Source organism: Homarus americanus, unplaced genomic scaffold (genome assembly GCF_018991925.1).
Source record: "Homarus americanus isolate GMGI-L3 unplaced genomic scaffold, GMGI_Hamer_2.0 scaffold18703, whole genome shotgun sequence".
In the NCBI taxonomy this organism is placed as follows: Eukaryota; Metazoa; Arthropoda; class Malacostraca; order Decapoda; family Nephropidae; genus Homarus; species Homarus americanus.
Window position 1 is genome coordinate 3,891,001 of NW_024749779.1, and position 13,054 is coordinate 3,904,054.

The following is a 13,054-nucleotide window of genomic DNA, read 5'->3' on the forward strand; positions in this document are numbered from 1 at the left end:
ATTTATACTTTAGTAGATGACTGAACAAACATTTAGAAGTAGCAAAACTGCCAAGCTGAAGTAATTTAGGGTCCTAACGCAACTTTCCCCACTGAAAAACTGTCAACAAGCTCGCACGAATCATCCACGTCAAGCAATTAATTTACTCAAGTAGTCAAGAATTAATCAACCGAAGCACTTACATACATGGAGCTCATCAAGTCAAAGGGTCGTTCAAGTGTGTGTTGTTTCTCAAGCTTACGTCATTTGTAAGCTTGAAATTATTTCCCATTATGGTGTCCAGCGTGATTTTTTGCCTGTATTTTTCTCTGATATGCTGAAAAACATCAAATCACTGTCATGTGAAAGTCTACTCTAGCACTCACATCTAGAACCAATATTTAAGAAATTCTCATAGCTTATTGATAAATTTCCGGTGAAAAATAAAGTAAATAGTCATAAAAGATATCAAGTGAAAACAAACATATTATCGACCAATACCGCCTTGTGAACGTCGCCTCATTAACTGACTCGTCTTTTTTTTAATATTCTACAAAATGAAGGTCGTAATATCACATACAAATTTGGAAGCTATGACCCTGAAGTATTACTTTTAGCTTGGAGTTTTTGTTCAATATTTTAGTACGCACTAACTTTAGTATTACTTTTGCTATAACTACTGTAGTGTTAATATGCAGTTTATTTTATTTCAAAACACACATTGTATTCTTACGATATTATACAAATTTTGAATAAAGAAAATAAATATCCTCATTAGAAATTAGATGTTTCAACGAATGTAAAAGCTAACATTTAACTTTCATTTTTATTTTTAAATACTAGATGATTATTTTGACCTGTACATTTGTATAGTAATAATTTTTAAATTATTCTATAAACTTTTACCTGTCAATTTGCTCCCATCTATGCTATTGTGTCTTACATTTGTCTGAATTTATAGAATATTTATAGAATAATAAGCATCTTAAAATTTTTTACCCCCTATTAAAATTATATATACACACAAACTTGATTAAGTCACTACACGACAGTATTATCAGAATCATTATTTGAATTGATTAGTTATACTCTCTATATTCTATCAATATTGTAACTTTATTACACTCTCCTTTTAACCTTCTCTTTAGGCTTAAGTTCGTCAAGCTTAGGAGGTCCATCAAGAAGTTCAAGCAGCTCGTCAAGCTTCTCATCTCAAAGTAGCAGCAGCTCGTCAAGCTTCTCATCTCCAAGTAGCAGCAGCTCGTTAAGCTTCTCATCTCCAAGTAGCAGCAGTTCGTCAAGCTTCTCATCTCCAAGTAGCAGCAGCTCGTCAAGCTTTTCATCTCCAAGTAGCAGCAGCTCGTTAAGCTTTTCATCTCCAAGTAGCAGCAGTTCGTCAAGCTTCTCATCTCCAACTAGCAGCAGCTCGTCAAACTTCTCTCCAAGTAGCAGCAGCTCGTCAAGCTTTTCATCTCCAAGCAGCAGCAGCTCGTCAAGCTTCGCATCTCTAAGTAGCAGCAGCTCGTCAAGCTTACAGGGTCCATCAAGTAGTTCAAGCACCTCGTCAAGCTTTTCATCTCCAAGTAGCAGCAGCTCGTCAAGCTTCTCATCTCCAAGTAGCAGCATCTCGTCAAGCTTAGGAAGTCCATCAAGTAGTTCAAGCAGATCATCAAGCTTTACATCTACAAGTTGCAGCAGCTCGTCAAGCTCTTCATCTTCAAGTAGTAGCAGCACGTCAAGCTTCTCTCCAAGTAGCAGCAGCTCGTCAAGCTTTTCATCTCCAAGTAGCAGCAGCTCGTCAAGCTTCGCATCTTCAAGTAGCAGCAGCTCGTCAAGCTTACAAGGTCCATCAAGTATTTCAAGCACCTCGTCAAGCTTTTCATCTCCAAATAGCAGCAGCTCGTCAAGCTTCTCATCACCAAGTAGCAGCATCTCGTCAAGCATAGGAAATCCATCAAGTAGTTCAAGGAGCTCGTCAAGCTTCTCATCTTCAAGAAGCAGCAGCTCGTCAAGCTTCTCATCTCCAAGTAGCAGCAGCTCGTCAAGCTTCTCATCTCCAAATAGCAGCAGCTCGTCAAGCTTCTCTTCTCCTAGTAGCTGCAGCACTTCAAGCTTACCAGGTCAATCATGCAGTTCTAGCAGTTCGTCAAGCTTTTCATCTACAAGTAGCAGCAGCTCGTCAAGCTTCTCATCTCCAAGTAGCAGCAGCTCGTCAAACTTCCGAGGTCCATCATGTAGTTCAAGCAGCTCGTCAAGCTTTTCATCTACAAGTAGCAGTTGCTCGTCAAGCTTCTCATCTCCAAGTAGCAGCAGCTCGTCAAGCTTCTCATCTCCAAGTAGCAGCAGCTCGTCGAGCTTAGGTGGTCCATCAAGTAGTTCAAGCACCTCGTCAAGCTTTTCTTCTCCAAGTAGCAGCAGCTCGTCAAGCTTGCAAGTTCCATCAAGTAGTTCAAGCACCTCGTCAAGCTGTTCATCTCCAAGTAGCAGCAGCTCGTCAAGCTTCTCATCTCCAAGTAGCAGCAGCTCGTCAAGCTTAGGAGGTTCATCAAGTAGTTCAAGCACCTCGTCAAGCTTTTCTTCTCCAAGTAGCAGCAGCTCGTCAAGCTTAGGAGGTTCATCAAGTAGTTCAAGCACCTCGTCAAGCTTTTCTTCTCCAAGTAGCAGCAGCTCGTCAAGCTTGCAAGTTCCATCAAGTAGTTCAAGCACCTCGTCAAGCTGTTCATCTCCAAGTAGCAGCAGCTCGTCAAGCTTCTCATCTCCAAGTAGCAGCAGCTCGTCAAGCTTAGGAGGTTCATCAAGTAGTTCAAGCACCTCGTCAAGCTTTTCTTCTCCAAGTAGCAGCAGCTCGTCAAGCTTAGGAGGTTCATCAAGTAGTTCAAGCACCTCGTCAAGCTTTTCTTCTCCAAGTAGCAGCAGCTCTTCAAGCTTACAAAGTCCATCACGTAGTTCAAGCACCTCGTCAAGCTTTTCATCTCCAAGTAGCATCAGCTCGTCAAGCTTCTCATCTCCAAGTAGCAGCAGCTCGTCAAGCTTCTCATCTCCAAGTAGCAGCAGCTCGTCAAGCTTAGGAGATTCATCAAGTAGTTCAAGCACCTCGTCAAGCTTTTCTTCTCCAAGTAACAGCAGCTCGTCAAGCTTGCAAGTTCCATCAAGTAGTTCAAGCACCTCGTCAAGCTGTTCATCTCCAAGTAGCAGCAGCTCGTCAAGCTTCTCATCTCCAAGTAGCAGCAGCTCGTCAAGCTTCTCATCACCAAGTAGCAGCATCTCGTCAAGCATAGGAAATCCATCAAGTAGTTCAAGGAGCTCGTCAAGCTTCTCATCTTCAAGAAGCAGCAGCTCGTCAAGCTTCTCATCTCCAAGTAGCAGCAGCTCATTAAGCTTCTCATCTCCAAATAGCAGCAGCTCATTAAAGCTTCTCTTCTCTAGTAGCTGCAGCACTTGCAGCACTTCAAGCTTACCAGGTCAATCATGCAGTTCTAGCAGTTCGTCCAAGCTTTTCATCTACAAGTAGCAGCAGCTCGTCGGCTTCTCATCTCCAAAAGTAGCAGCAGCTCGTCAAACTTCCGAGGTCCATCATGTAGTTCAAGCAATGTCTGAAGCTGTCTACAAGTAGCAGTTGCTCGTCAAGCTTCTCATCTCCCAGAAGTAGCAACTTAGCTCGTCCAAGCTTCATCCCAAGTAGCAGCGGCTCGTCGAGGCTTAGGTGGTCCATCAAGTAGTTCAAGCACCTCGTCAAGCTTTTCTTCTCCAAGTAGCAGCAGCTCGTCAAGCTTGCAAGTTCCATCAAGTAGTTCAAGCACCTCGTCAAGCTGTTCATCTCCAAGTAGCAGCAGCTCGTCAAGCTTCTCATCTCCAAGTAGCAGCAGCTCGTCAAGCTTAGGAGGTTCATCAAGTAGTTCAAGCACCTCGTCAAGCTTTTCTTCTCCAAGTAGCAGCAGCTCGTCAAGCTTAGGAGGTTCATCAAGTAGTTCAAGCACCTCGTCAAGCTTTTCTTCTCCAAGTAGCAGCAGCTCGTCAAGCTTGCAAGTTCCATCAAGTAGTTCAAGCACCTCGTCAAGCTGTTCATCTCCAAGTAGCAGCAGCTCGTCAAGCTTCTCATCTCCAAGTAGCAGCAGCTCGTCAAGCTTAGGAGGTTCATCAAGTAGTTCAAGCACCTCGTCAAGCTTTTCTTCTCCAAGTAGCAGCAGCTCGTCAAGCTTAGGAGGTTCATCAAGTAGTTCAAGCACCTCGTCAAGCTTTTCTTCTCCAAGTAGCAGCAGCTCTTCAAGCTTACAAAGTCCATCACGTAGTTCAAGCACCTCGTCAAGCTTTTCATCTCCAAGTAGCATCAGCTCGTCAAGCTTCTCATCTCCAAGTAGCAGCAGCTCGTCAAGCTTCTCATCTCCAAGTAGCAGCAGCTCGTCAAGCTTAGGAGATTCATCAAGTAGTTCAAGCACCTCGTCAAGCTTTTCTTCTCCAAGTAACAGCAGCTCGTCAAGCTTGCAAGTTCCATCAAGTAGTTCAAGCACCTCGTCAAGCTGTTCATCTCCAAGTAGCAGCAGCTCGTCAAGCTTCTCATCTCCAAGTAGCAGCAGCTCGTCAAGCTTCTCATCACCAAGTAGCAGCATCTCGTCAAGCATAGGAAATCCATCAAGTAGTTCAAGGAGCTCGTCAAGCTTCTCATCTTCAAGAAGCAGCAGCTCGTCAAGCTTCTCATCTCCAAGTAGCAGCAGCTCGTCAAGCTTCTCATCTCCAAATAGCAGCAGCTCGTCAAGCTTCTCTTCTCCTAGTAGCTGCAGCACTTCAAGCTTACCAGGTCAATCATGCAGTTCTAGCAGTTCGTCAAGCTTTTCATCTACAAGTAGCAGCAGCTCGTCAAGCTTCTCATCTCCAAGTAGCAGCAGCTCGTCAAACTTCCGAGGTCCATCATGTAGTTCAAGCAGCTCGTCAAGCTTTTCATCTACAAGTAGCAGTTGCTCGTCAAGCTTCTCATCTCCAAGTAGCAGCAGCTCGTCAAGCTTCTCATCTCCAAGTAGCAGCAGCTCGTCGAGCTTAGGTGGTCCATCAAGTAGTTCAAGCACCTCGTCAAGCTTTTCTTCTCCAAGTAGCAGCAGCTCGTCAAGCTTGCAAGTTCCATCAAGTAGTTCAAGCACCTCGTCAAGCTGTTCATCTCCAAGTAGCAGCAGCTCGTCAAGCTTCTCATCTCCAAGTAGCAGCAGCTCGTCAAGCTTAGGAGGTTCATCAAGTAGTTCAAGCACCTCGTCAAGCTTTTCTTCTCCAAGTAGCAGCAGCTCGTCAAGCTTAGGAGGTTCATCAAGTAGTTCAAGCACCTCGTCAAGCTTTTCTTCTCCAAGTAGCAGCAGCTCGTCAAGCTTGCAAGTTCCATCAAGTAGTTCAAGCACCTCGTCAAGCTGTTCATCTCCAAGTAGCAGCAGCTCGTCAAGCTTCTCATCTCCAAGTAGCAGCAGCTCGTCAAGCTTAGGAGGTTCATCAAGTAGTTCAAGCACCTCGTCAAGCTTTTCTTCTCCAAGTAGCAGCAGCTCGTCAAGCTTAGGAGGTTCATCAAGTAGTTCAAGCACCTCGTCAAGCTTTTCTTCTCCAAGTAGCAGCAGCTCTTCAAGCTTACAAAGTCCATCACGTAGTTCAAGCACCTCGTCAAGCTTTTCATCTCCAAGTAGCATCAGCTCGTCAAGCTTCTCATCTCCAAGTAGCAGCAGCTCGTCAAGCTTCTCATCTCCAAGTAGCAGCAGCTCGTCAAGCTTAGGAGATTCATCAAGTAGTTCAAGCACCTCGTCAAGCTTTTCTTCTCCAAGTAACAGCAGCTCGTCAAGCTTGCAAGTTCCATCAAGTAGTTCAAGCACCTCGTCAAGCTGTTCATCTCCAAGTAGCAGCAGCTCGTCAAGCTTCTCATCTCCAAGTAGCAGCAGCTCGTCAAGCTTAGGAGGTTTCATCAAGTAGTTCAAAAGCACCTCGTCAAGCTTTCTTCTCCAAGTAGCAGCAACTCGTCCCATGACTTAGGAGGTTATCCAAGTAGTTCAGCACCTCGTCAAAGCTTTTCTTCTCCAAGTAGCAACAGCTCGTCAAGCTTACCAAGTTCCATCACGTAGTTTCAGCACCTCGTCAAGCTGTTCATCTCCAAGTAGCAGCAGCTCATCAAAGCTACTCATCTCCAAGTAGCAGCAGCTCGTCAAGCAAGGAGGTTCATCAAGTAGTTCAAGCACCTCGTCAAGCTTTTCTTCTCCAAGTAGCAGCAGCTCGTCAAGCTTAGGAGGTTCATCAAGTAGTTCAAGCACCTCTTCAAGTTTTTCTTCTCCAAGTAGCAGCAGCTCGTCAAGCTTACAAGGTCCATCACGTAGTTCAAGCACCTCGTCAAGCTTTTCATCTCCAAGTAGCAGCAGCTCGTCAAGCTTTTCATCTCCAAGTAGCAGCATCTCGTCAAGCTTAGGAAGTCCATCAAGTAGTTCAAGCAGCTCATCAAGCTTTTCATCTACAAGTTGTAGCAGCTCGTCAAGCTTCTCATCTCCAAGTAGCAGCAGCTCGTCAAGCTTCTCATCTCCAAGTAGCAGCAGCTCGTCAAGCTTACAAGGTCCATCAATTAGTTCAAGCACCTCGTCAAGCTTTTCTTCTCCAAGTAGCAGCAGCTCGTCAAGGTTTTCATCTTCACGTAGTAGCAGCTCGTCAAGCTTCTCTGCAAGTAGCAGCAGCTCGTCAAGCTTTTCATCGCCAAGTAGCACCAGCTCGTCAAGCTTCTCATCTCCAAGTAGCAGCAGCTCGTCGAGCTTAGGTGGTCCATCAAGTAGTTCAAGCACCCCGTCAAGCTTCTCATCTACAAGTAGCAGCAGCTTGTCAAGCTTTTCATCTCCAAGTAGCATAAGCTCGTCAAGCTTCTCATCTCCAAGCAGCAGTAGCTCGTCAAGCTTCTCATCTCCAAGTATCAGTATCTCGTCAAGCTTACAAGTTCCATCAAGTAGTTCAAGCACCTCGTCAAGCTTTTCATCTCCAAGTAGCAGCAGCTCGTCAAGCTTCTCATCTCCAAGTAGCAGCAGCTCGTCAAGCTTCTCATCTCCAAGTAGCAGCAGCTCGTCAAGCTTAGGAAGTCCATCAAGTAGTTCAAGCAGCTCATCAAGCTTTTCATCTACAAGTAGCAGCAGCTCGTCAAGCTTCTCATCTCCAAGTAGCAGCAGCTTGTCAAGCTTAGGAAGTCCATCAAGTTGTTCAAGCACCTCGTCAAGCTTTTCATCTCCAAGTAGCAGCAGCTCGTCAAGCTTCTCATCTCCAAGTAGCAGTAGCTCGTCAAGCTTCTCATCTCCAAGTAGCAGCAGCTCGTCAAGTTTCTCATCTCCAAGTAGCAGCAGCTCGTCAAGCTTAGGAGGTTCATCAACTAGTTCAAGCACCTCGTCAAGCTTCTCATCAAACAGCAGCACCTCGGGGTCAAGTAAGTCAAACGTGAAATATGAAAAAGAGAAGGAGGGCTATATGGGTTGTCCACAGCTAGTACCGGCCAGTGTGTTTTTATTTATCATTGGAAATTCAGTTGGTTCATTTCGACTAAAATTCCCATAATTCTTGGAAACATTCAAACGAAAAATTCATGGCTGAAGTATTATCACCTTATTGCACTTAACTATAAACTTCAATGCTTAATTTACTTACCACAAGAAGCGTTTATTCTGACTATATACCTGACCCGGCAACTGATTCATTCCTCCCTGGTGACTAACCATTTTTAAGTTCAGCGTTAAGCTTGTCATTTCTTGTTAAGTTCCAGGGCTCTCGATAGTGTTCATAGTAAAAGTTATCTTCATCAGCATTATTACTGATGATTTTTCTTTAGATTAAACTTTCTTATGGACTGGTGAACTAATTCGTGAATCAGAAATAGCATTTATAGTTGTAGCTATTGATATACAAACTATGTATTTGGGGTAATGATATATTTTCAATGTTAACTTCTAATTCAGCTTGTAGGTCCAGACAGAGCAATGAATCTGTGTATGGTTACTTGTGTGAACCTTGAAGACATACACCGGCTTTACCAAAACAATAATGCTCAAAAATATATTTCCTTTACTCTACCGTTATAAAAGTCTTTCATAAAACGATTTTTCAGTTTATTTTACAAATTTTACCGGTATCAGACCAATTTGCTTTTTCTTGTATTATGTTTTTCCCTTCTTCAGTTAAAATTTGTTCTTCATATCTTATCTTGTACTTTATATTATACTTATAAAAGTTGTCATTGTGGATGATTCATGCACCACAAGGATATTCCTGTATCCTCATTTCATTGTTATTTGGTTAATTTTTTTACGGAGACATTCAACTCATTATCGAAGATGTTAATGGTTCTCAAGCTGACACGGCCTTAGATTTTTTTTTATTGCCATTTATTCAGGCTTCAGTGCTCTATCTCGTAGTTCAACTATGTTATCAAGCTCAAGCAACCAATCAAGCTCACGCAGCTAATCAAGCTCAAGCAGACAATCAAGCTCAAGCAGACAATCAATTATGCCCAGCTTATTCCATTCTAGCAGTTCAACAAGTTCATACAGATTGTCAAAGTCAAGCAGTATATCAAGCAGAAGTAAGTTACGATTTGAAAATAGAAATGAGAGGTATGATGACTTTGGGTGGGTTCATCACTTTATTTAAATTTAATGCGTATATGCTGTATTTCGTGTTCATCTTTTATAGTCACCAAGATTGCGTTTGAAATGTTATCCTTGGTTTCGTCCGTCCCTGATAATCCCACAGTCCCCTGTGTAGTCACAATTCACTGACGCCATTTATTTGAACAGAGTACTGAGACTTAAATACAGAAATGACAAGCATTTAGTTTTTTTTTTAATCATGTGGACTTTATTTGTAGCATGTGATCAAATGCGAGTTTCCTCCATTAATGTCGTCTGACTGACAATTGGACCAGTTCACGGAATGTATCAGAAACATGACAACAATTACCGTGACGCAAGAAAACGACAGTAGTTCGCCAAAAGCAAGATATAAAAAACGCACAATCGTTGGGTCCTTTGTGTTCCAGTCCAATAAAATGCTCAAGTTTCCAATATATTTGCATATATAACAAGATTCTTGAACCGTCAAAATCAAAGTAAAGCCAAAACTGCTATGGACACCTTCAATTTCCATATTCTACATAATTCCCAATCTGAGATTTTTCAAAAATTTTACACAGGTTCAGACTTCAAGTCAAGTTCAATCAGTTCGGCCTTAGAATACAGCAGCAGCAGCAGCAGCAGCAGCAGCAGCAGCAGCAGCAGCAGCAGCAGCACCAGCACCAGCAGCAGTAGCAGCACCAGCAGTTGTTCCAAAGAAGTCTCCGGAGTCGACATAAATGGTTGCACGCGCAGCAGCATTTCAAGTTATAGTAAGTCATATATACAGAGATAGAAGACTACTGTGAAACTATTAATGACTATCGAAGACGCCTTTCATATCATGATGCAAACACATCGTTGTCGTCGAGTTCTGTTATAAAGACTATGCGTGAAGCCAAAGAAGCTTCATTACTTACTTTTATCTAGAGTAAGGAAAGTTTTATCATTTGGACTGACATTTCATACCAATTTCACCATTTGTATTACAGTACTCGGCTTAATTTCACTTCAAATTTAAGAAAACATTTAAACATAGCTAATTGATTGACTAGATAAGCGCTTTAATACCTAAAAAAAATCGTTCATTTAATTAGTTTATCTGTATTTCTTGTAATTTGGGTGATTTTACATTTTACCCAAATTTGTCGATAAATGTGAATTTTGACAATTTACACAGGCTCAAGTTCTTCAAGCTTACGAGGTCCATCGAGTAGTTCAAGAAGCTCGTCAAGCTCTTTATTATCCCCAAGCATCAGTATCCCAAGCTCAAGTAAGTGACAAGTAAGAAATGGATAAAACTTAGGAAGACAAGAAGACATGGACTGGCATATTCTGAAGTTCTCTTGCTAAAAAATAATATTACCAAGACCAATATCTTTATTACATCTGTAGAAATACGTCCAACAGTACCTAACGCGGTGGTGGTGGTGACTTCTTGTATCAAGCTACAAACTTTTATGCCAAAGATTATGAATTCTTACAGTTGAATGTTATGTCCTTGATGTTTGACGTGAAGCAAGGGGTTAAATGTGAACGTTTGAAGACGCCATATTTTCACTCGCCACACCGAGCCGCTGACTTGTGTTTTTTAGACTGACAAAAAATATTAATTACAAGAGAAAAACCGACGACATAAGTGTGTGTGTGTTTGTCTGTGTTTGTGTGTATATACAACTAATATAAAAGTATATTTAGTCCTTTACCTTACTGTTAGCTCTCGATGATAACTTATTTTGTGGTTCACAATAAGGTTGCAGTACAAGTAGCTTTAATTAGAACCCCGAACAGGTGGTGCTTCAAGTTCAAGTAAATTATCATCCAGTTCAAGCTTCTCAACATCTTAAGGTATTTAAGTTCTATACTGATTTCTAAATTTGTTGTTGCTGTTATAATGTTATTACTGCGCTTCAACAGAGACAGTCATTAAGCGCGTAACAAGGTCAGTAATTACACCATCCCAACGATACCTTAAAAATAATGCGATAAAATTCCCTATTTAATAAGTTTGTGCTTTATAGGTCTTAGTCATCACTTAAGACTGTTTATTTATTTCAAGTCACTTTTTCATCTACGACATTTCCTCAATAAAATCAAAACCCTCTTCGATAACATTTCATATTATTTACACTAGAACAGTAACTTAATGTATTTTACGATGACGTCAATATTGTTCTAAGATTAATTATATACAAAAATCCCAGTGTCGGTATTTTTAACGCATAAACGCGCACATCAGCTCATAAACACACAAACTGATACACTCTTTTACACACACAAACCTTGTGCTCCTCCCTCTACCTTCCCCAACCCTACCTCCTTACCCCTTCCCACCCCTCTACCTCCCCCACCCCCTCTACCTTCCCCCCCCCTACCCTCCCTCTACCTTCCCCACCCTCTACCCTCCCCACCCCTTTACCTTCCCCACCCCTCCAATCACTTACTGTCTTAAATTCTCTCTTTAAAGCTGTACAGTATCACACGTGTTCCGCTATGGCGCTCCACTTATAAACCGCTGCGTATCCTCTTTGTTCTGTCACTTCATATAATCCAGAGTGTCACATCAGCAGCCTGTCCATTCCTCCCGTCTAACCTTACTTTTGTTTACATTCAATACTGTATTAACCGACTCCTGTGACTTACTCCAAAATATGCTGTTATCTGCTATGCACGGCTGATTCATTTTCCATCTCACCTTCTACTGCTGTCAATCAAACCTCTTTTCCTCACCATCATCGTTGCTTTCTCCTCTTTCACTACTTTATCCGAAAATTCAACAACTACAGTGACATTACACATTTTTTGTCGTAATATCTTCTTCACTGGAAATCTTTTTTCTTTCCCTACATTCTGTAAATCAGGGTTTCATTGTCTTTAAAAAAATCTCTTAGAGAAATCAACAGTAACCCCATTATTCTATACGTTTTCAATACTTCCTGCAATGCTTTTCTTTAAGTCATCATATGCATTCACTACATCGATAAATACATCATCCTAAGTCTTCACATTCTTCAGGTAATCTTCATTCACACTTTTTTACACACACGATCCAGGCAATTCACTTCTTTTTTTTTCGTTATACAAAATCTGATCATCTTTAACACACTTGCTAAATAAATAAGTTATGTTAGTAATCATTATCACACACCTTCCCATATGTGCTTAAATAAACACCTATTCTTCTCTAATGTTTACTTAAAGTCTTGTAATTGTTTCTCTTGTACACGTCTATGCCATTCCGTTAGTGTTTTCCCCCTTTGTCACCCTCAATTCTTTACCTCTTTTCATTAACATTTATCGTGATCCCATTCTCTTACTCATTTTTAACTTGCTGCACCTTTCTCCCACTTGTTTTATTTTTTCCTTTGTCGTTACACTCGAGTGGCTATCTCCTTCCTGACCTAAACAGGGAAATAACATCTTCTTTATATTACATTAAGCAGGTGTGCAAAAAAACACACCATCTTTAGTTTACCTCCATTTTTTTCAGTTTGTCCACATTTTCATTTCTAACTTCCATTTTTTCTTTATCCTCTCGTTTTTTTATGCAATGTCCTTCTTTTCTGTATAGTTTTTCTTCATAATTTTGTCTCATCCTTTTCCCCATCTTTCATCCTCTCGTCTTTTGGATCCTTTCTCCATTACTGTATTTCCTTTCTTCTAATATCCATGCATTACTTTCTACTGTCATCATTTCTCATTGTTGCCAAAGTTCATACATATTTTTTTTAGTTACAAATTTTTCATCTTATTTTCCCTCTATCTCGCTTGTACCTTCCTTCCACTTCCCTGTCACCCATTCATTCTCGCCCTTTTACTCTCTCAAATACCATTTTAATCCCGAATCATAGTAATCTGGATTGACCTCTTTATATTTCATTACGTATCTCATCTCATCATTCAACACCTGATTATCCTCTTTTGCTGATCATCTTTCTGGTAATCCTGCTTCACTAAACTTCTCCTCTGTCCCTCAATTTTTATTTGTTCAAAAGCCTTAACGTACAGATCTTGTTTTCCATCTTTTATATCTACAGTCATTTTTTACTTATCATTTACAGTATATCCACGTAAATTCATATACTCCAGTCTGCTTTGCGTTTGTTTGGTCAAGGAAACAAAACATAGAAAATAGGGTTACAAGCCCCATGTGGCACAGTAATGCGGATATTATATAGATATATAGAATGTATAATGTATATATAAATATTAATTCAACTAATTTGTATTTATTTTTCAATCACCTTTAGGCTCTAGTTCTTCAAGCAGCATTAGCAGCAGCAGCAGTAGCAGCAGCAGCAGCAGCAGCTCAAGTAAGTAACATAAAACTCGAAAATGTACTTTAATTATTAGTCACGCTGTTTAAGGATAATCATCAGATTAAGCCTCAGAACGTAATGTACTCTCTAGTTTCTATACTATAATCTACTGGTAATAGGTGTGTTTATGTTGACTGTTTCAGCGGTGTCCATTTTCATTAAAAA

The 13,054-nt window shown here is 41.1% G+C and overlaps 1 protein-coding gene and 1 long non-coding RNA gene across 2 annotated transcripts in view; both read left to right on the forward strand.

Moving 5' to 3' along the window:
• The window catches only part of LOC121853825 (serine-rich adhesin for platelets-like), a gene marked incomplete at its 3' end in the record, with an annotated part of 31,955 nt that extends 22,649 nt beyond the window's left edge, over positions 1-9,306 (forward strand). The window contains 4 exon segments of the mRNA XM_042348200.1: positions 1,128-3,440; positions 4,650-4,990; positions 5,977-7,393; positions 9,152-9,306. Of these exon segments, the coding sequence (XP_042204134.1) occupies positions 1,128-3,440; positions 4,650-4,990; positions 5,977-7,393; positions 9,152-9,306 (4,226 nt within the window).
• A 17-nt stretch (positions 9,307-9,323) lies between these two features.
• LOC121853872 lies at positions 9,324-12,863 on the forward strand. Its single transcript, XR_006086419.1, has 3 exons — positions 9,324-9,343; positions 9,751-9,843; positions 12,821-12,863. It is a non-coding gene; the product is annotated as an uncharacterized LOC121853872 (long non-coding RNA).
• Positions 12,864-13,054: the final 191 nt, after the last annotated feature.